This window comes from Coprinopsis cinerea (assembly GCF_000182895.1).
Source record: "Coprinopsis cinerea okayama7#130 chromosome 10 map unlocalized cont3.10, whole genome shotgun sequence".
NCBI lineage: Eukaryota > Fungi > Basidiomycota > Agaricomycetes > Agaricales > Psathyrellaceae > Coprinopsis > Coprinopsis cinerea.
Window position 1 is genome coordinate 1,817,225 of NW_003307535.1, and position 17,557 is coordinate 1,834,781.

General features: G+C 51.9%; 5 protein-coding genes across 5 annotated transcripts; 3 read left to right on the plus strand and 2 right to left on the minus strand.

Annotated features, from left to right (window-relative positions):
• Positions 1-1,268: 1,268 nt before the first annotated feature.
• Positions 1,269-7,154, plus strand: CC1G_02165 (hypothetical protein; the record flags this gene model as incomplete). The annotated part of the gene is made up of 16 exons (XM_001834377.2): positions 1,269-2,552; positions 2,607-3,205; positions 3,259-3,366; positions 3,417-3,723; positions 3,778-3,828; positions 3,878-4,397; positions 4,452-4,585; positions 4,642-5,097; positions 5,156-5,267; positions 5,319-5,590; positions 5,815-5,953; positions 6,018-6,170; positions 6,311-6,407; positions 6,465-6,496; positions 6,716-6,905; positions 6,965-7,154. 16 exons carry the CDS (start codon positions 1,269-1,271, stop codon positions 7,152-7,154), a joined length of 4,644 nt encoding a protein of 1,547 aa, XP_001834429.2.
• Positions 7,155-8,545: 1,391 nt separating this feature from the next.
• CC1G_02166 (hypothetical protein) lies at positions 8,546-9,764 on the plus strand (the record flags this gene model as incomplete). Its single annotated transcript, XM_001834378.2, has 4 exons — positions 8,546-8,759; positions 8,793-8,841; positions 8,897-8,933; positions 8,982-9,764. The coding sequence occupies 4 exons, from the start codon at positions 8,546-8,548 to the stop codon at positions 9,762-9,764; spliced, it is 1,083 nt and encodes a 360-aa protein (XP_001834430.2).
• Positions 9,765-9,885: 121 nt separating this feature from the next.
• CC1G_02167 (hypothetical protein) lies at positions 9,886-10,485 on the minus strand (the record flags this gene model as incomplete). The annotated part of the gene is made up of 3 exons (XM_001834379.2): positions 9,886-10,330; positions 10,387-10,403; positions 10,459-10,485. The coding sequence occupies 3 exons, from the start codon at positions 10,483-10,485 to the stop codon at positions 9,886-9,888; spliced, it is 489 nt and encodes a 162-aa protein (XP_001834431.2).
• An 841-nt stretch (positions 10,486-11,326) lies between these two features.
• CC1G_02168 (hypothetical protein) lies at positions 11,327-13,652 on the minus strand (the record flags this gene model as incomplete). The annotated part of the gene is made up of 5 exons (XM_001834380.2): positions 11,327-11,701; positions 11,766-12,495; positions 12,679-12,994; positions 13,050-13,588; positions 13,648-13,652. The coding sequence occupies 5 exons, from the start codon at positions 13,650-13,652 to the stop codon at positions 11,327-11,329; spliced, it is 1,965 nt and encodes a 654-aa protein (XP_001834432.2).
• An 860-nt stretch (positions 13,653-14,512) lies between these two features.
• CC1G_02169 (hypothetical protein) lies at positions 14,513-16,409 on the plus strand (the record flags this gene model as incomplete). Its single annotated transcript, XM_001834381.2, has 5 exons — positions 14,513-14,625; positions 14,670-15,381; positions 15,432-15,510; positions 15,560-15,970; positions 16,024-16,409. 5 exons carry the CDS (start codon positions 14,513-14,515, stop codon positions 16,407-16,409), a joined length of 1,701 nt encoding a protein of 566 aa, XP_001834433.2.
• Positions 16,410-17,557: the final 1,148 nt, after the last annotated feature.

Here is a 17,557-nt window from a genome sequence, read left to right on the forward strand (position 1 = left end):
CACTGCCTCCGACTGGTGGGTGCCCCACAATCTGGATTCTGAAGTCGTGATCGATAAAGGCTGTGCCTCCGTGGGCACAATCGTCGGCGCTTATCACCTAGCCCTTACAGTAACTCCTTTTTGAGAAGACTCGGGACGTTACCACGCTGCAACTAGGCAGCATGTCCATTATTGAGGTGTGTACATACCGATCTACATTTCGGAGATGATTATTGTCATCTCCAGTCAACTTCGCTTACATTTGATCTCTGTCGTCCATTGACGGGGTGGTCTGATTCTCCGTGCTGTGACAGAGGCTGTCGAGAGAGATTAAAATTTAACAGTCAGCAAGTGAGCAAAGCTGTCAACGTTACTGAGACCGTACCTGTACGCTGTAGAGGGCTCCTCAATTCTAAAAGTTCAGTTCGAGTTCAGTTCGCAACGAGTTCGATTGATGTGATGTCGGGATCAATGAGCTCCTCATCAAGTAGTACCTCCAGCCAAGAGCCCGAAGATCGTTCTGAGTTCTTGCGTTCGACAGACAAATCGGTGGTCTTTGCTCGATATTTTTCGTCTTCCTGGAAGTGAATATACTGTACACAAGTCTAATCTACTTTTTAAAGCCGCATCTCAATGCTTTCGACGAGATACGATTGCTTTCTGGTTACGCTAGTGTTTGCAAGAATGACCTTAGTCCAGTGACAAGCGTGGAAAGGCCATCAATTGAACTCGTTGCGAACTGAACTCGAATTGAACTTTTAGAATTGAGGAGCCCTTAGGAACTTACGCAGTTTAATTAACCGCCCATGAGGCAGTCAATGTAAGCGCTAGTCCATTGATCTGAGTCATAATATGTGCTCAACGACGAAAGCTTCGGGAATCGGCAATCATGGCGTCGATCGCCACCAAGGAGATTGGGGAAATGGAAGACGGGCGCTTATTTCGTTGGTCACTGGCACTGCCCGACTCATAGCCTGTGCTGTATCTCACTACATATATTGATCCGCAGGACTTGCACAGTCTGACATCAGGTATCGCGTAAACCCCTTGCTATGTGATTTATGCGTGGGGCACTGACTGAGAATTGCGTGGCGCCACGAGGGGAAGCCGACTACGCACACCCGCCATCAGCCGCCGCTTCCCTCTTTAGGTGACAGGCGCGGGAAGTTTCTGAGTCAGCGATGCAAATTGATCGGACCCCGGCGCCGCGTTTCTGACTTGGACATCGAGCACGACGTCGACCAGCTAAAAGGCACGCCCTGGGCGTCGTCAAAACCCATAACTCCCTGATGCTGGACACAACTACAAGACACTATGAGTCTGTGCAAACGCCTCCTCCTCGTCGACCAGACGATTTTCAACACCGTTGCGTGAACCTCAAGCTGCTGGAAGAATTGGTGCAAAAGGCCCTGAAGGCTGCCCAAGGATCGTCAAGAACGTTAAGAAAGCGGGGGAGGTCACCTGAAGATGTCCAGAATGCCTCAAAACGCGTCAAAACCGATTCAGGCGCGGTCGCAACCTCCAGTAGCGCGACGGGGTACCAGTATCTCCCCCAAAATCAGCGGTCGTTCACGTTGGAACCTGGGGGTCGGGATGAGGAATCTGTGTCCATCTTGAGGCATGTGTTTGTTATCGAATACAGCGAGCTGAACCCAACGGGGTCGGATGACGAACGGACTTTTGCCCGCCTGGTTACCCAGGTTAATGAGCAGAAGAGCCTCGACATCGGCGCCGTTCGTTTTTTCGAAGAGGGCGATCACGTCGTTGCTGGTACGGACGAAGGACGCTGGCTGCTCTTCATGCCCTCCCTTTCCCAAGATGCTGACGACTACGACTATTCGACCACGCCAGCCGTATCCGACCTTCTGGCCGCATGTGTGGTCCTGAGGGACGCCCAAAAGGTCGAGCTAGAGGGGAACGTGACGGTGGTTATGGACCCCTCAGAACCGAGCAGCTTTCAGCTCAAAGTCGAGCTCGTCGTCTCCCTTGTTCTTCCCAACATCTTCCTTTCCCTGCATCGCAAAGCAACGAAGAAGAACATACTATTCGTCGAAAACGCCCAAAGGCGGATGCTCAGCTATGTTTACGGTGATCGCGATAGCACCGTCAACAACGATATCAACATATCCCACTTTTACTCGATTCTTCATGCAGCCAAAAACCTCTCTTCGAAACTGGCTGACGACGCGATGCAGCCGGACCTTCTCAACCCCACCCTTCTGCCTTTTCAACGCCGGAGTGTCGGTTGGCTGCTAGGGCGAGAGGGGAGGGATGTTTTGCCCGATGGCTCTATTGTTCCTTGTGCCAGCCTTGAGAGGCTGATGTACTCATTTTGGGATACCATCACCGAGGGGAACCACACTTGGTACTTCAACCGCCTGAGCGCTCAGCTCACTACCGAGCCCCCTGAATCTCCTCCTCCCGCCTTTGGCGGCATCCTTGCTGAAGAACCCGGCCTCGGGAAGACACTTGAAACCATTTCGCTCATTCTTCTCAATCCAGCTCCTGACTCCAGAAACCCGAGCGTTACTCGATGGGATCCAGAGGCTCGTCTCGACGTCAAGGCGGTCAGGGTACGTATACGTTACACCATATCTCCCTGTTTCTTGCTGACGGCCGTTTGAAAGACGTCGCTCATTGTCACACCCGTCTCTCTCGCCTCGCAATGGATTGACGAGATTCGTGCACACGCTCCGTCCCTCAAGGTACTCGTCTACGATGGCTGGTCCAGTGTCAAAGTCCCTATCACCCGTACCAAACTTGAAGAAGAGCGCGCCAAGGGTCCAAAGGTGAAAGAGAAAGCACCAGCTATCACTACTACAAATGCGAAGAAGAAGACCCGTACCAAAACGAGACCACCCACGCACGAAGAGGTGCTCGCAGAGGAGTTGGCCAGGGACAAGGACGGCCATCTTCTGGAGTGGTGCGACTACGTTCAGCAATTCGATGTTGTCATCACCACATACCAGGTGTTGAAGACCGACTTCAACGTCGCCAGGGCCGCCCCACTGCGCCCTCGTCGAGAGGACGTTGTGTATCTCAACATCGAGCGTCCGCGGAGTCCCCTCGTCATGGTGGAATGGAACCGGGTCATCATGGATGAAGTCCAGATGGTTGGTGGTGGAAAGGTTGAGGATATGGTGTCCTTGATCCCTCGTCTTTCATCCTTTGCCGTGTCGGGCACGCCGGCCAAGGCCCAAATTTCGGACATGATTCATGTCTTAAGGTGGGTTACCCGGCCTGCTTTTGCTTCTTTTTATCTGATCAGGCGTCCACTAGGTTCCTGCGTGTGGATGATGTCATTGGTTCCAGCAAGCTCTGGCACCGACTGCTCAAACCCGGATTCGCCAGTGAATTCGCAGCGTTCTTCCAAACCTACGCCATCAGGTAGGCACCCTTGCTGTACTTGCCTTTTGGCATACCTGACGCCATTTTAGAACCACCAAGGCTAGCGTCAAGCAAGAGCTTACCATCCCGCAACAGACTCGATATCTTGTCCCCATCGAGCTCGGTAAAGTCGAGCGACATGTCTACGACCAGACTCTCGAAGCTATCCTCCTAGACCTCGGGCTCGATGCTCGAGGAGTGGCAGCAACGGAAGGGTGGGAGGTGGATCCCACTCTCCTTCGATCCTCCATTCGAAGGCTGAGAGGTATCTGTACCCATCCGCAAGTCGGCCAGCTGCAGCGACGGGGTGACATGTACAAGAAGGGGGCCTTGAAGACGATGGACGCTGTTCTTGAGGTTCGTTTTCTAGCTTTATGAAGCGACGCAGCGCACCTTACCATTTCGATACAGAGCATGAGGGACCAAAGCTGGAAGCATGTAATGGAACATTGGAAGGCCAAGGTATGCGTCGTCGTTTAAGAAGCCTATGTGGATGCCCATCGTGTCACAGATCCATGCCATGACCAGATATGCCCAACTCATCCAACGTGACGAATTCCGACCCAACCGACACCAACTCGCCCGCGAGGCTCTGGAAGCGGCGGAACAAGAAGCCAACAAACATATTGAAGAGATCAACAACGCGCTCGCGGAGCACAAGGCGAAAGGCGAAGTTCTGAAGAAAGAGGCGGCCGCACGACGACGCGAACTGGCACAATCGGAATCCTCGGAGACGGATAAAGGGAAGGGGAAGGCGGTGGCTGAGGAGACGTCTGACGAGGATGACCACGATGATGATGACAGCGACGAAGAGCATGCGGAGGATAAGGGGCTACCCAAGACCCCCGCTGGCAAGGAGCACCGCAGCAAGACGCAGGCGCTCAAGTCTCGCTTGAGGGAAGGGAAGCTTCTCCTGCATCAAGTCAAGTTCTTGCAGGGTGATGTTTTCCACGTGTTGGGAGAGGTTCATGCGGCGGACGAGGACGCGGCTTATGAAGCTGCGGAGAAGATTCGACGTGACTTGCTTCAAGGTATGTTGTACTATTCCCTAGCCCAGTCAATTGACTGAAGTACGCTGCTGTTAGCGACGGAGGACGAAGCTACACGAGCGATGACTGTTCTGCAGGAGGGGCCTGCGAGCGTTCAGCGGCCTTCGCAGGCTGATCTCAAGTTGCCGGTGCCATTCTTTGGTCAAGGCGGGATACGCTCATCTGAATTGGTACGCGCACCTCGGCAAACGACCAAAATACCAGGGCTAATTCCGCGGTTAATTAGATGGAAGAAGTCAACACGATCATCGAGGACGTTTTGAACCCTCAAACCAAGCTCCTCTTCAAATGGCGAGCTCGCATCATGGAACTGCTCACCAAGAAGTTGAACCCGGGCGAAGAAGCCGACGGCAGAGAGTACGAGCGGAATCTCGACGACCAGGGCGAGGTGGAGGTGCTCCTTCAAGCATACGCTGCCCTCCTGGCCGATCGTCGTGAAGCATTGGTGAACGAACGAACTCTCTTGGCCGCACACGACGCTCGGGATAAACGCCTCCGACAGACAAAGGCTGCCTCCAAGGCTGCTCTGGCCCTGGACTTTTTGAAGGAAAACCAGTATAATACTGCTTTGCAGCTCCCGAAGGACTTTGAAGTGAATGCGGAGTTCCAGGTTCAGTATAAGGAGATGACGGATGCGAGGAAGAAGTTGGTCGCTGCGTTGGGTGGCAGAGCTATTAAGAGTGTGAGTGGTTTCACTCCGTCTTCTGGGTCGAGTTGTTTCTTATCTGTGGCTTTTGCAGGTGCTGATCGATCTGAACGGCGTTTCTGCTCGTATTACGAATAAGAAGGACCCAGAGCGGCTGATTGTGAATGAAGCTGTCGCTTCTATTCGACGTCTAATGCAGACTCAAGGTCCGTTTCATGAGACTGTCATCTTTGCTACCCGCTAACCGGACCCTACAGCCACCCTCCACGACAAACTGGATGCCGACCTCGCTCTCATGCGCAAAGCCTTCAATGAGCGTATCCTCTACTTCCGACAACTCCAAGAAATCTCCGATTCCGTAGCTGAAGTCGAATGGGAGGAACCTACTTTGGAGATGGCGATTGAAGTTTGTGCGCAGATGAGGGAGGACCATGATGCGAGGATCAACACCGGTCGAGCTCGGCTGCGCTATGTGACGAATCTCGTGGATTCGAAGGAGGGAAACGCGGGAGAGGACGACGAGGAGAATGTGTGCATCCTCTGTCGTTGTGATTTCATTCGTGGGTTTATCACGCAATGGTTGGTTCTTCTTCACGTTTTATTCCAATTCTGTCACTAACGCTTCTGCTGTAGTGCTCATATCTTCTGTGAAGGTTGCATGAAAGCCTGGTTAGCTCGACGAGAAGGGAAGACGTGCCCTGTTTGCAGGTTCGTCATGCTTATTGTATGGCTCTCCTGATGCATTGACCCTAGCGATCCAGGGTTGCTGTCAACCCTGATACCGTCCAGAGGTTTACTGTCAGCACCGATCCGACCGACGAAGCTCCCAAACAGCCTATCAATGGAGAAACCGTCCCTATGTCCCGTCGAAAGATTGCCTACAATACCATAGGTACGGATTGCTTTAGTTGTCCCATGATTGCTCATGACATTTCTGACGCTTTGTGTTTTGATAGACAGGGAAGTATACGACCAGATCCAAAACATGGAGTCCTATGGAGACTATGGAAGCAAGATCCAAACTCTAATCCGACACTTGCTCTATGTTCAAACGACCGATCCTGGAAGCAAGAGCATCGTCTTCTCTGCTTGGGCTGATTCTTTGCATAGTGAGTGGTGGTACCTTTACCAGTTGGATGCTGTATGGCTGATGTGCTTGTCGCGCAGTCGTCGAGCTGGCTTTGACTCAGAATGGTGAGATTCACTTCTCCGTTCACGGAAGATTCGGAATTCAACCCTTCTATGATAGGTATCAGATGTCTGAGGATCGACCAAAACTCCAGAGGAGAGAGCGCTGCTAAGAAGTTCAGGACCGATGAAGAAATACTCGTGTTACTGCTCCATGGGTTCGTGCTCCACTGATCTCTGCTTCCCTTAGATCAGTCTGACCCTCGTCTCAACAGTGAACGTGAAAATGCGGGCCTCAATGTTACTTGTGCTTCCCGGGTGTTCCTTCTAGAAAGTGTAGTTCACCACAGCTTCGAGCTTCAAGGTGGGTATCCCACCCCCGGTGGTTCCCCTCTATGAAGCTAAAGGTTTCTTCCAGCTATTGCCCGTATTGATCGTATGGGTCAGACGAGGCCTACTGAAGGTCCGTTTTTCCTCCTGTCGTGCGAGATTCTTTTTTCCCTTGCTAACCTTTTCCTCATGCTAGTTTATTGCTACTACGCCGAAGATACCGTCGAGCGCAACATCCTCGATTTGGCGGCGAGAAAGGGGTTATCCCTGTATACCAAAGAAAACTCAGCTGGAACATTAGATGTCTCTTCCTTCTCACAGGAAGCTGACAAGGCTGTCGTCGATTCGCCTGCCAAGAAACGGCAGAAGGGAGATTTCATTTTCAGGTACGTCGCCCCGTGTTATCTGTTCGTTGGCGCCTGAAACTGACACGTGTGTTTTCCAGGGTGGATGACATGCTGGCTGTACTCTTCCCTCATATGTATGAGGATATTGAATTTCTACTCCCTCCCTCGGAAGGCGGGACGCCTTCTGAAGATATTGAGATGGGAGATGTTGCTCGACATGAGGACAATCCGTTCATCTCTCGTGGTGGACGGGTTAATGCCGTTGCTGGACCTTCTCGTCTCCGGTAGTACCATCGTTGTTTTTGTTTTCATTCTTGGGTATTAGTTTCATTGACATTCTTGCTTGCGTTCTTGCTGTCCTTGTACCATGCTCAAGCTACATCTAGATGTATTCATTCTATTATCAACTATTGAAGCTCTTCGACCAGACTAATTCGATGCCCCGGGAGGGGTAATCTCAAATACAAATACTGCGGCCACATTCGAGGTCTGGTAGTTTCGGGATGATGATTTTAGGAATTGGGACTGGAGGGTGGCCTTTGCTCAGGATTGAGGACATCGACTATGAAGCAAGGTTACTACTCACCAGGGGACACCAGAATAGGGTTGATGCCGGCGACAAGCTTTGGTTTCTGCGTCACCGTGACTGGACTGGCTAAAGCCGCCCATGGAGTCAAGAGGAAGAGACTGGCACAGACGGCTGCTGCGAAACTCGACGACGGGAACATGGCGACGACTCGAGCTGGGAATATATTGTAGAGAGTAAGGTCGTCCCAACCTCGATTTTTATGCCTGGAGGCTGTTTGATTCTCATCTGGGCGCGTTCGTTCTATCTGCGACGTTTCTCTGCGGGCATTTAGTCTCGGCGCTCCCTGTGCAGAGATTGTGATTCAAGGTTGCTTTTTCAGGTCAAGCCCGCATTTGTCCCAGGGCGCTCGACTATTACGACTTGGAGAAGCCGCATAGTACTATCGAAGTACAGATTCATATGTTGCAAAATGCACAGGCTTGTCGTCAGCCCTCCACGCTACACCGTTCGTCGTGAAGCAGACATTTCAGGGACGGTACCACTACAGAACGCAAATACGGCGACCGCAATGAACAATGGGCGTGAACCTTTGTGATAGTAACAGTAGGAACTGGGGACACACGGCGCTCAGGAAATGTATCCAGTCTCTACGTGATGCATCTGTGCGGCATGCTCGAACCCGGAAAGGTCAGCATCCACTTTTATCTTGTAAGATAAGGTGCAGATGGTCTTCTTCGGTCACAACTGACCTCTTTCTCTCGTACATGATCTCAGTGAAGTAGTAAGGCGGCAGCGAAAACGGCGTCCGCTGACCGTGAACGATTCAGAGAAACAATTCAGGTCACAATGCGTTCCCAATCACCCCTCCTTTACTTCCTTTATTCTTCTCTTCACGTTCCTTACAATTCAATGATCTTCACCCTTTTCTCTCTTCTTATCCTTTCGTTGTGCAAACTCCAAACCGCGAGCTGCTTTTCATTCAGGGCGAGCTATCCTCAACAGTGTGCTGTGCTCAACCTGGATTGGTGGGGTGGGTCTGTGCCTCACTCTTCCCAGACGCAATACTCATTTCCCTCACAATTCAGGAGGAACCCCGCCATTTTATCTTTCTGTGATACCATTAAATGAAGACGGACGAGTTATACACAACATGTCGATACCCAACTCAAGTTTCTCGCCCGTCGAAGGGGTGGGTTCACATTCCTTTCCCGACTTTGCTGCCTCTTTGCCACACCAACAAGTCCTTTTGGCTATGTCGGACGCGATGGGTTTGGCGACAGGAGGCACTTCAGACGTGTTAGTGGTTGCACCAGCAGAGTCGAGCGAATTGGGTTGCCACGACGCTGTCAGTTCAGGCTGGTCAGGTCATTAGCGTCAACTGACAAACTACCCAATAGTCGCAAATTTCACGCTCGACGTCTCTGAGTTGCAGTTATCACAATGCAGGTAGGAGGGGTAGGATATCATTCTTTGGGTTAACGCAAGCTGACAGTCGTCCTAGGGAGATGCCCTTCTCATCGCGGCCTGTCGTGGTAACGGTTAGTGGACGAGATTCGTACGATGTCATGCGCTGATTCTGGGAGTAGGGATTCGTGCCCAACGGTGGCGCTGTCTTCCGAGTCTGGCCACAATCATCAAACCCCCTCAGGAGGAAGATCAGGTTGCCTGCTGGTACGCAGGTAGCCGTATTCGCGACAGACGCGGACGGAAGGGATAGCGGAGTCACGCGTTTACTGGAAGTCACAGACTCGGGAGATGATTCTTGCCTTGGAGTTCTTCACACCGATGGCAAAGGAAAGGAGAAACGGTTTCCGACTGGCGCTATCGCAGGCGCTGCGGCCGGTGGAGTAGCGATCCTGGCGATTCTAGCCTTCTCCTTTCTTCGTCTGATGAGACGTCGCAAAAGCGCGCAAAACCCCCAGGTTCCAGATAGACCTGTGATCGATATCGACCCAGAGGATGACTGGGTGGATGCCGGACGCGTTGCTTCATTGTCCCCAAACCAAGACGCGTTGCCCCCAACTGTCGCCCGTGCCAAGGAGGTGCTGTCTTGGAACGAGGATACGGAGAGGGCCCGTGAAGAAATCAACCCCTTCGCCTCCCCCGATGATAGGGACATGGGGACAGACGCGCCGCCAGCCAGTGCAAGCCCCGCCCCATCATACGATTCCACGCCGTACGATCACCGTTATACCCCTCGCCAACTGCAAAATGTTACCCCTATCCAGCAAGAAGTCAATTCCATGAACTCAGTTGATGAATCGCTCCCCGAATATTCCGAGACACAACCTGAGCTCCCAATAAGGCCAGTTCGAGAAATTTCTGAAATTCCTCCACCCATTGGGATACCAAGCCTTACGCAGAAGTGATATGAACTGGAGTGGCGATTGAAAACTGATATGATAGTTGTCAGACCTAATTCCCATTTCTCATAGCCCTGTCGTTTAGTCAATTGAACCTTCGCACGGAGGATATGTATAGACGTACTTACTACGTAAACCATCCCTTAGGCTGTTCAACTTCTTCCTCTTTCAATTCTCCGTCTCTCCTCTTGCGAATTGTCTCCAGGATATCCCTCACGCCATCCACGGTTCCAATAGCCACCTGTCCGTCGTTCCAATTTACAACGATAGGCCACCGTAGCGCCTGGGGGTTCTTCCCAGCAAGTTCGATGATACCCTCGATGGTCTGGGGGCGGTCGGACGCTGAACCACTAGACGGATGAGCTGACAAGAATGCCATGGACGGTGACGTGGCCTTTGAAGGTAGGTAAGACATAATGGTCTTCAATTGGTCAATCGTCGGCGGGGATTCGATGACTTCAAGGTTGTATTCGAGAGGAGGGGCATCTGTCTTGGTTGGTGGGTACGGAGCAGAGATTGCTGAGCGAAGTATGTTCAGGGCTTTATTCGAAGGTGGAGAGGATGCATGGTGGCTAATGGACTATGTCAGAAAGGAGATTGTGAAACGGTGGGGTTGACTGCGACATACAATATTGATACGGCTGGCTGGCAAACCACAAATCCTGTCAGTCAAATTCTTTACGATTTGAACTCAACTTACAACTGCTTTTCTCCAGGCGCTGAACATGGTAGCTGCGGATGGGCGGATGTAGCACTGAGTTAGTGAGAGAATGTGTCGAAACAAGAGCTAAGCCTGTCAAGGTCCGGATGCGGGGGAATGACTCGAGACCGCAGACGTCATTGATGGTGGCGATCAGAGTTGGCCATTGGAGATAAGATAAGATCTGCCTGACGCGCGCTTATCAGACGCTGGAATCTTAGGTACTCAGGCTGCCGAGGGTTGACCAATGCCTTGTACCACGCCTGACCTGTCTTTTAATGTTTCCAAGTTCTGATTAAAACAAGTAGTTTGAAGGTCATGTGGAATATTCCAAGTGACCATGTCCATGTGGTGGTATTCCAGCGTAAGCGTCTTACACGATGTCAGAGCCTTCACCAGCGTTTTTAGTACATAATCTTATAAGCAACTTGTTTCCACCTTTACATAGGTCGGATAAACATTCCGTACCATTAATCAAAACCATCACATTCGAAGTCGAAGGATCAAGACTTCGCCTTTTAAGTACTGCATCGGAAGTAAAGAAGTGCCCGGCACTAGCGAGAAGTCTTCTACATTATCAATCCGAATGCCTCGTTGCACGGAGGAAACACTTGGCTCTGCACCCAGAGGTAGAAGATCGATATTCACAACGTTGACGTTCCACTTCGTTCGGTTACTTTGGTGCGTTCAGTAGTCCCTGCTCTTCCTGGATTGCCCAAAATCTTTGCGCTGGGATTCGTCCCGTTCGTTAATATCCTAGTTTACATGGGTACATACAGTCATGATACATAAAATACATGCAAGAATGCGGTGTTGCTAATGCGTAGAGGTAAGAGAAAACGACACTCAAGAGAACCGGATGAGGAGATTAGTCGGGTGTAAGTGTCAGGCGGACTCCAGCTTGCAGCTTGCTAACCAGGCGCAGGAGGGTAAACCGCGTGAACGCCACCAGTCCGTCCCAACCATATCCTGTAATTAAGCCATAACTTAAAGCCCGATGATCCAAAGTACCCTGGAGAACGAAGAGGTCCTCAGAACCTCCATCCAACGTCGACCGGAGGACTGTCCACATACCTCCCAAGTCAAATCCCGCCAGCGTTGAAACCCCTAAAACACTATCTAGACGCGCTTCTTGTCCGACGTAGAGGTATCGAATCAGAACTCGAATTATTTGAATGAGGGATTTGATTGAGGAGCGGAACGGATTCCACTGGAACTGTCGGTGCAGCCCCTGAATTAGAACCTGTGGTCGGGTTTAGGGGGGTTTCGCTGTCTGAACGTTGATGCTCGAGTCGTCCCTGAGGTACGATACCAGGGGGATGGCTTGGCCCGTCTAACACCAGGGCTGGCGGTCGCTGGGGAGTGATCGCCAAGTCTTCTTGCGTTCCTCCTACACCGACATCGACATGTCGTACCTGTGTAGGTTCAGGGAATGGAAGCGGAAGGGGCGGGGGAGGAGGGGGAGTGTCAGGTACGCGACGTCCACCAAGCCCATCAAGCCCATGGTCGTCGTCGTCGTCGTTCAACACAAGGTCCGGGGGAGGTGGAGGTGAGTCGGGTGGAATATCCGCATATGATAATTGCGAAACAGGTGACCCGAGTGGAGGCGGATGATGTAAATATGGATAGTTCTGCATCCCCATCGACAGAAGATACGGATAGGCGATGTGGTTGGGCAACACAGATCCATTCCCGCTCGCTGGTGGGCCAGGTGCGCCTGGGGATATGGGATGGCTGCCTGCATTGATACGATCTGCGTTGACCGTTTCGTGGTACGTGGGTGGGTCACCTGGAGGGATTTCGGTACCAGGGAAGAATCTCGGGATGAAGACATCGGGGCCCGCCATTGCCATTTGTTGTTGACGTATGCGTTCTGGATCGTTGGGATCGCCCTCGCGGTTTTCGCGTTCGCGTTTACGGGCAAGGTACCGACGGCGTATAAGGCTGATCGCGAGTCCAGCGGAGAGGATGGCAAGAACACCAACGCTACCACCGACGGCCGCGGCGAATGTGGTGACGTTTTTCTTGCTGTTCGAGCTATAATAGGATACCATAACATAAGTAAGAGATCAGAAAGCGCATCTAAAGGCGGGCAAGGGTGAAGGAGCGGATATAGCTTTTTGTCAGCTGGACAAAGAATGATGGTCCTATTGTCGAAATCGAACGGGCAACGCAACAGGGACGACATCTACGATATAACGATGGTATGCAAGTGCTTACCTTGCGGTGGGCTCGGATGTGGCACTGTTGGGCGGAAGTGCCATGAATTGATGGACGCCAGAGGGTGACTTGGATTGAGTGTATACGAGATAGTCGAAGAGGAACTCGGAGCCATCTCCTACTGTGACTGTGAGTGCGTGGGGGCCTTCTGACAGGCCTGTCTGAACGAAGAGGGTGGCATTGTATGGCGATGAAGCTCGAGGGTCCTGTAGTGGAGGTTGTGGATAACGAGTCCCGTCAATCTCGAAGACGACAGTTGAGGAGGGCGTTGTCGAGGATGATGTAGGCTGTACTCCGAATAGGTAAATCGCAGACCCTGTTCCGATGGAAATGTTTCAATGACCGAAGGAGAGCGACAATCCGGGACTCACCTATAAATTCAAAGCGTAACGTAGCGGATATTTCTGACAGAAAGTCTCCATCCCCACTCTCCCCATCAGCAAACGAGTCTCTTGGAGGTTTCCGTCTTGAGGACCGATCCCGTTGTGAATTGGCGTCGTCATCTGAGACTGGTGATCTTCTCTCGTGGCTCCCATGTTGCGGTCGCTCCAATTTGTGAGGTCTGGTCGGATCGAGAGAATGTCGGCCAATTGATGCGAGTGCCTCTATGGGTAAGTTCCGCTTGAGGCTTGAAGACGATGTCGACCTGCGTCGCCTATCCCGTCTCCGGCTATCTTGAGGGAGAACGAAATGGTAGGAAGCGTTGCGGATAAACGTGGGGTCGATGTCTGAACAACTGGTGCAAAGTCCGTCATAGTTGGATTGCCAGGCGTTGGAGGGGAGGTATAGAATGGTTGGGTGTGTGTCGTCCACTGTCACGTTCACATCTACAGCCAGCACGACCTCCAGAGCTCTAAACCAGCATGATACGAATATCGTCAACTGCAACCAATAGTTTCCCGTTCGATAACTGAGATGTACCAGAGATCAGTCAGAACTTGTTCAGAAAAACATGGTTGTCGGACTCACGGCATAATAGCAAGGAAGAGGATGTGCCCTCCACACCAAGTTGACCCGTTAGATCGCCACGGCCGTCACAGTCGAAAAACGTCGGATTCCAAGGCGGACGCTGGGGAGTTGGAGGTACTGGGGAGATGGACGAGCGTGAGACCACGCTCATGGATCAGGCGTTCTCCTAAGTATACTTACCTATTACTTACGAAATGATTCTTTTCACGAACTAGATGGACCGAAGACCCAAGCCTACGTGCCTGCGAATAGAGATTTTCCGGGTCATGCGCGCAGAAGCTTCGGTGCTGAGAGATTTCCTCCATTTATGTCCGTCTGTGGTTTAGACGGCCACTTTTCTCGGTTTTCGCCTCTATCCTGACGGCAAATTACCGCCTGTGCTTGCGGCATTTCTTTATTGGAGAATCCGGAGAGTCGGGGTTCTCGATAGCAGGTGGATAACAAGGTTTCCTGTGGTCTTCCCTGTGGTCTTCTTTAGTGGAATCTTGACACAGCTGTACAGAGGGGACTTACTCGTCTTTCTTCTTCTCGTCTGTACGTGGAGAGCCCCTGCTAGCAATTTTAGAGAGGAAAATGCAGTGCCTACCGCAAACTCGCTGTTCCCAAATTTCAGAGTCGAAACTGGATTGAATGGAAAGCCGGATCCTTCAGAGCATCGCTAGAGTCTTAGGCAAAGCCCTGTCATTGATTTCGACAGCGAAGTCGCGAGTTGATCGCCATGATCGTCGTGGTCAACGTCGCCGTCATCGCGCTCGCCCCTTCGTCGATGTCGCAACAACAAAGCCAAATAAACCCCACAGGCTGATCCTGGCATCCGTCATCGAGATCTCTTTGACCACCACCATCTTATCGACGACGGCAAACTATGGTTCTGACTAGATATACAAGCAGTGTAGACGGAACAATCCCAGTTCAAGCTCTACTGTACAATGACGAGCAGCTTTCGGGCTCACAGGAAGGGGTCGGGATCTACGATGGGTAAGGTCGCCCTAATAGTGTTGCCCTTTAGGCTGATAATGTAGTCCCCAGAAATCGTTAAAGCACCAGAATGGCACTGTACATGCGACGAGCCACCGTCTTTTCTATATTGACGGCCATGACCCAGAGACCAGGTCCTTCTCCCTGGATCTAGCAGCGATATCCCAGACGGAATATTACGCGGGGCTTTTCACATCGTCCCCAAAGGTGACACTACATTTATCAGCCGAATCGCCCAGGTCAGATGAGCCCAACGCTTCATTATCTGAATCCAGCGGGTTCGATACCTGGGAATGTCAGGTTTGTGCATATCGAAACCCACCGGGACTTAGTCCCGCTGCTGCACGGATATGTGGGCTCTGCGGTGTCCCCCGCGAGGCGGTTCCTTCTGACGACCACCAGGAGTCAGGACCCAAGACACGCCACCTGTCCGCTTCCTTGCCATCATCGGGTGTTGCCTCTCAATCTCGTTCTTCTACCCCAGCCAACCCCACAGTCCAGGATGAATCCACGGCTTGTCCTGCCTGCACATTCCTCAACCACCCCTCCCTGAGAAACTGCGAGATTTGTGACACCCCACTACCTCGTCCATCCGAGTCGCGGAGAGTGCTCAAATCTGCACCGGCTTCGCGACCGACGTCGCCAGACTGGGAAGATGATCCCGCTCAACGCTTTATCAAACTCAGTTTCAGGAAGGGCGGGGACAAGGCGTTTTACGCAACACTCAAGAGCGGATTGAAGGGGAAAGCATGGGAGGTATGTTTACGATTATCGCTTTCATGCGCCATAGCTAACAGCTCGAATAGTTGGAAACTGTTAAACCCAAATCCAGTGCACAGAACTATTCGGGAGCTTCTAAGGGCGAGAACTTCGGTGCCGGAATATGTACGCAATCATCTATGCAGTTCAGCGCGAAAGCTGACATCTCCTCTAGCTGGTATCCTCAAGACGGTCGAATCGTCCGCTCAGAATCGCGAAGATGACCTACAGGAGGCCCTGCAAGACCTTGAAGCCTTGATGGTCAAAGCCAAAGACATGGCTCGGCTGGCCACAGAGCTCAACGAGAAACTCTCTAGCGCAAACCCTCGTACAACGTCTCCCGCCTTCGGTTCCAATCCCGAACCGGAAGAGGCAGCATTTCTCCGCTCTTCCTTGGCCCAGTTAGGGCTGCAGTTGGAGAATGCACCCGTGACGCAAGACATGATCAGGGATGAGCGGAAGTGGTTCGAGGAATTGGCACGAGAACTGTCACGAATCCTTCAAGGATCTAAAGGAATGATGGCAGAACGAGGCATCATCGCGTTGGACGAGGTCTGGGGTGCTTGGAATCGTGCGCGTGGAGTTGGTGAGACCCCATTACATCTCAATGTTTATCTCGTATGCTAATACGTCTCGAAGCTCTTATCCCACCATCCACTTTCTTGCAGATTCTACCTCTTCTTCCGCAATATACCGACCCACCGATCTCTCATCGGACATTTAGTTCGGGATTGAAAGTCTTGCACACCCCACCATATGCTCGAGCAGCCTTCGCCGCACGTCTCTCGGGTTATTTGGTCATGAACGGCCCAAAGACCACCATGGACGTCGCTCTCGACGAGGGTCTAGCCGTGGCTCTCGTTCGAGAGATGATCGAGGCAGGAGAAGAGGAAGGCGACTTCTGCCGGGACGATGTCGGAGAAGCAGCGATTGTCGGGGGTGGAAGTGGGACGGGTGTGGAGGTTCGCTGGTGGCCTAACGTGTTCGCTGGGTATGTCTGGGACGGCCAGCCCGAGGGCAATTGAATTGTCCCTCGGGTCCGAATGCAGAACTTCGTTGGCGATGTACTATCGACACATCGATGTTAATCCACCGTCAACCTCTATTTTACGCGCTATCAGCTAGAACTCGCTTTGGCGTTTATCCGATACACCCTAATGGATGGTTTCACTCACGGATCCGCTCTTGCTCTTTCGTCATGCAGTGTGTTTTTCATTATCGACGGCGCTTCCTTCCAATCGGAAAAAGCGAACGGTGTCATAAAACTATTCAGCCAGAATTGCGGTACGAAGGGATGGGTTTGAAAGGCGATCATAGTCTGGAGGACTTGGAGCAAAGAAGAGGTATCCCGGAGCAAGGATGCTTGTATTGTGAAAGGATGGAAGTCGGGTGGCTCGAGCACGCAACTGCTGTGGACTGGTCGAAGCAAGAGATGAGCCAATCGGAGAAACGCATCCTCGAGTACCTGGCCCTGGCACTCGAGGGGGAAAGGGAGGCTTAGTCTAGCAGAGACATGGAATCCGGTATACATCAGCGCTCTTTTGGACTACTGTTCTATCTTTCATCTCGATACCGATGATAGTACTAAGGTTGATGGACGAGAGGCTTGGTGAGTCTCGCCTTCGAATCCCCAATTCAAGGTTTTCTCGGGTACCCATTATGGAAAAGCGTACACTGGGAAACTTTGTCAGTATGTCACGACCCAGCACGACCCACGCTGCCGGAAGTCGTGATACAGGTGGATTTGAAAGACATGGTCGTTTATGGCTGGTCTAGGACACGGGTGAGGATGAAGAGGGACGAAGGTGCCAACGAAAGACCGAGGATTAGGGAAAACATATTTCCGGTACTCAATTGTAGAATTCAACTCGTTTGACGGGAGGAGTGGCCATCCATTCTGGAATTCTGGATTGCAGCCAATCAAAGGAGAGGGAGGAATCTAGGGTGAATTCGATTGGATGGTTTCGCGCGGTTTGTTGCCCCGAGATCTGGCATACCTTGGCGTTCGACGCTTTCGTACGTACGTTTAATGCCTCGATCCCAAAGTGGGTAACCGGATACCGGTTTAGGTAGATTCCTCCTATGGTTCTTGCTTCGCTCTCAAGCACGATTTACATAGATATGCGCGAGACAAGGGCTACGCCAGAGGTTTCTTGCTCTAAGCGAGGCTTCA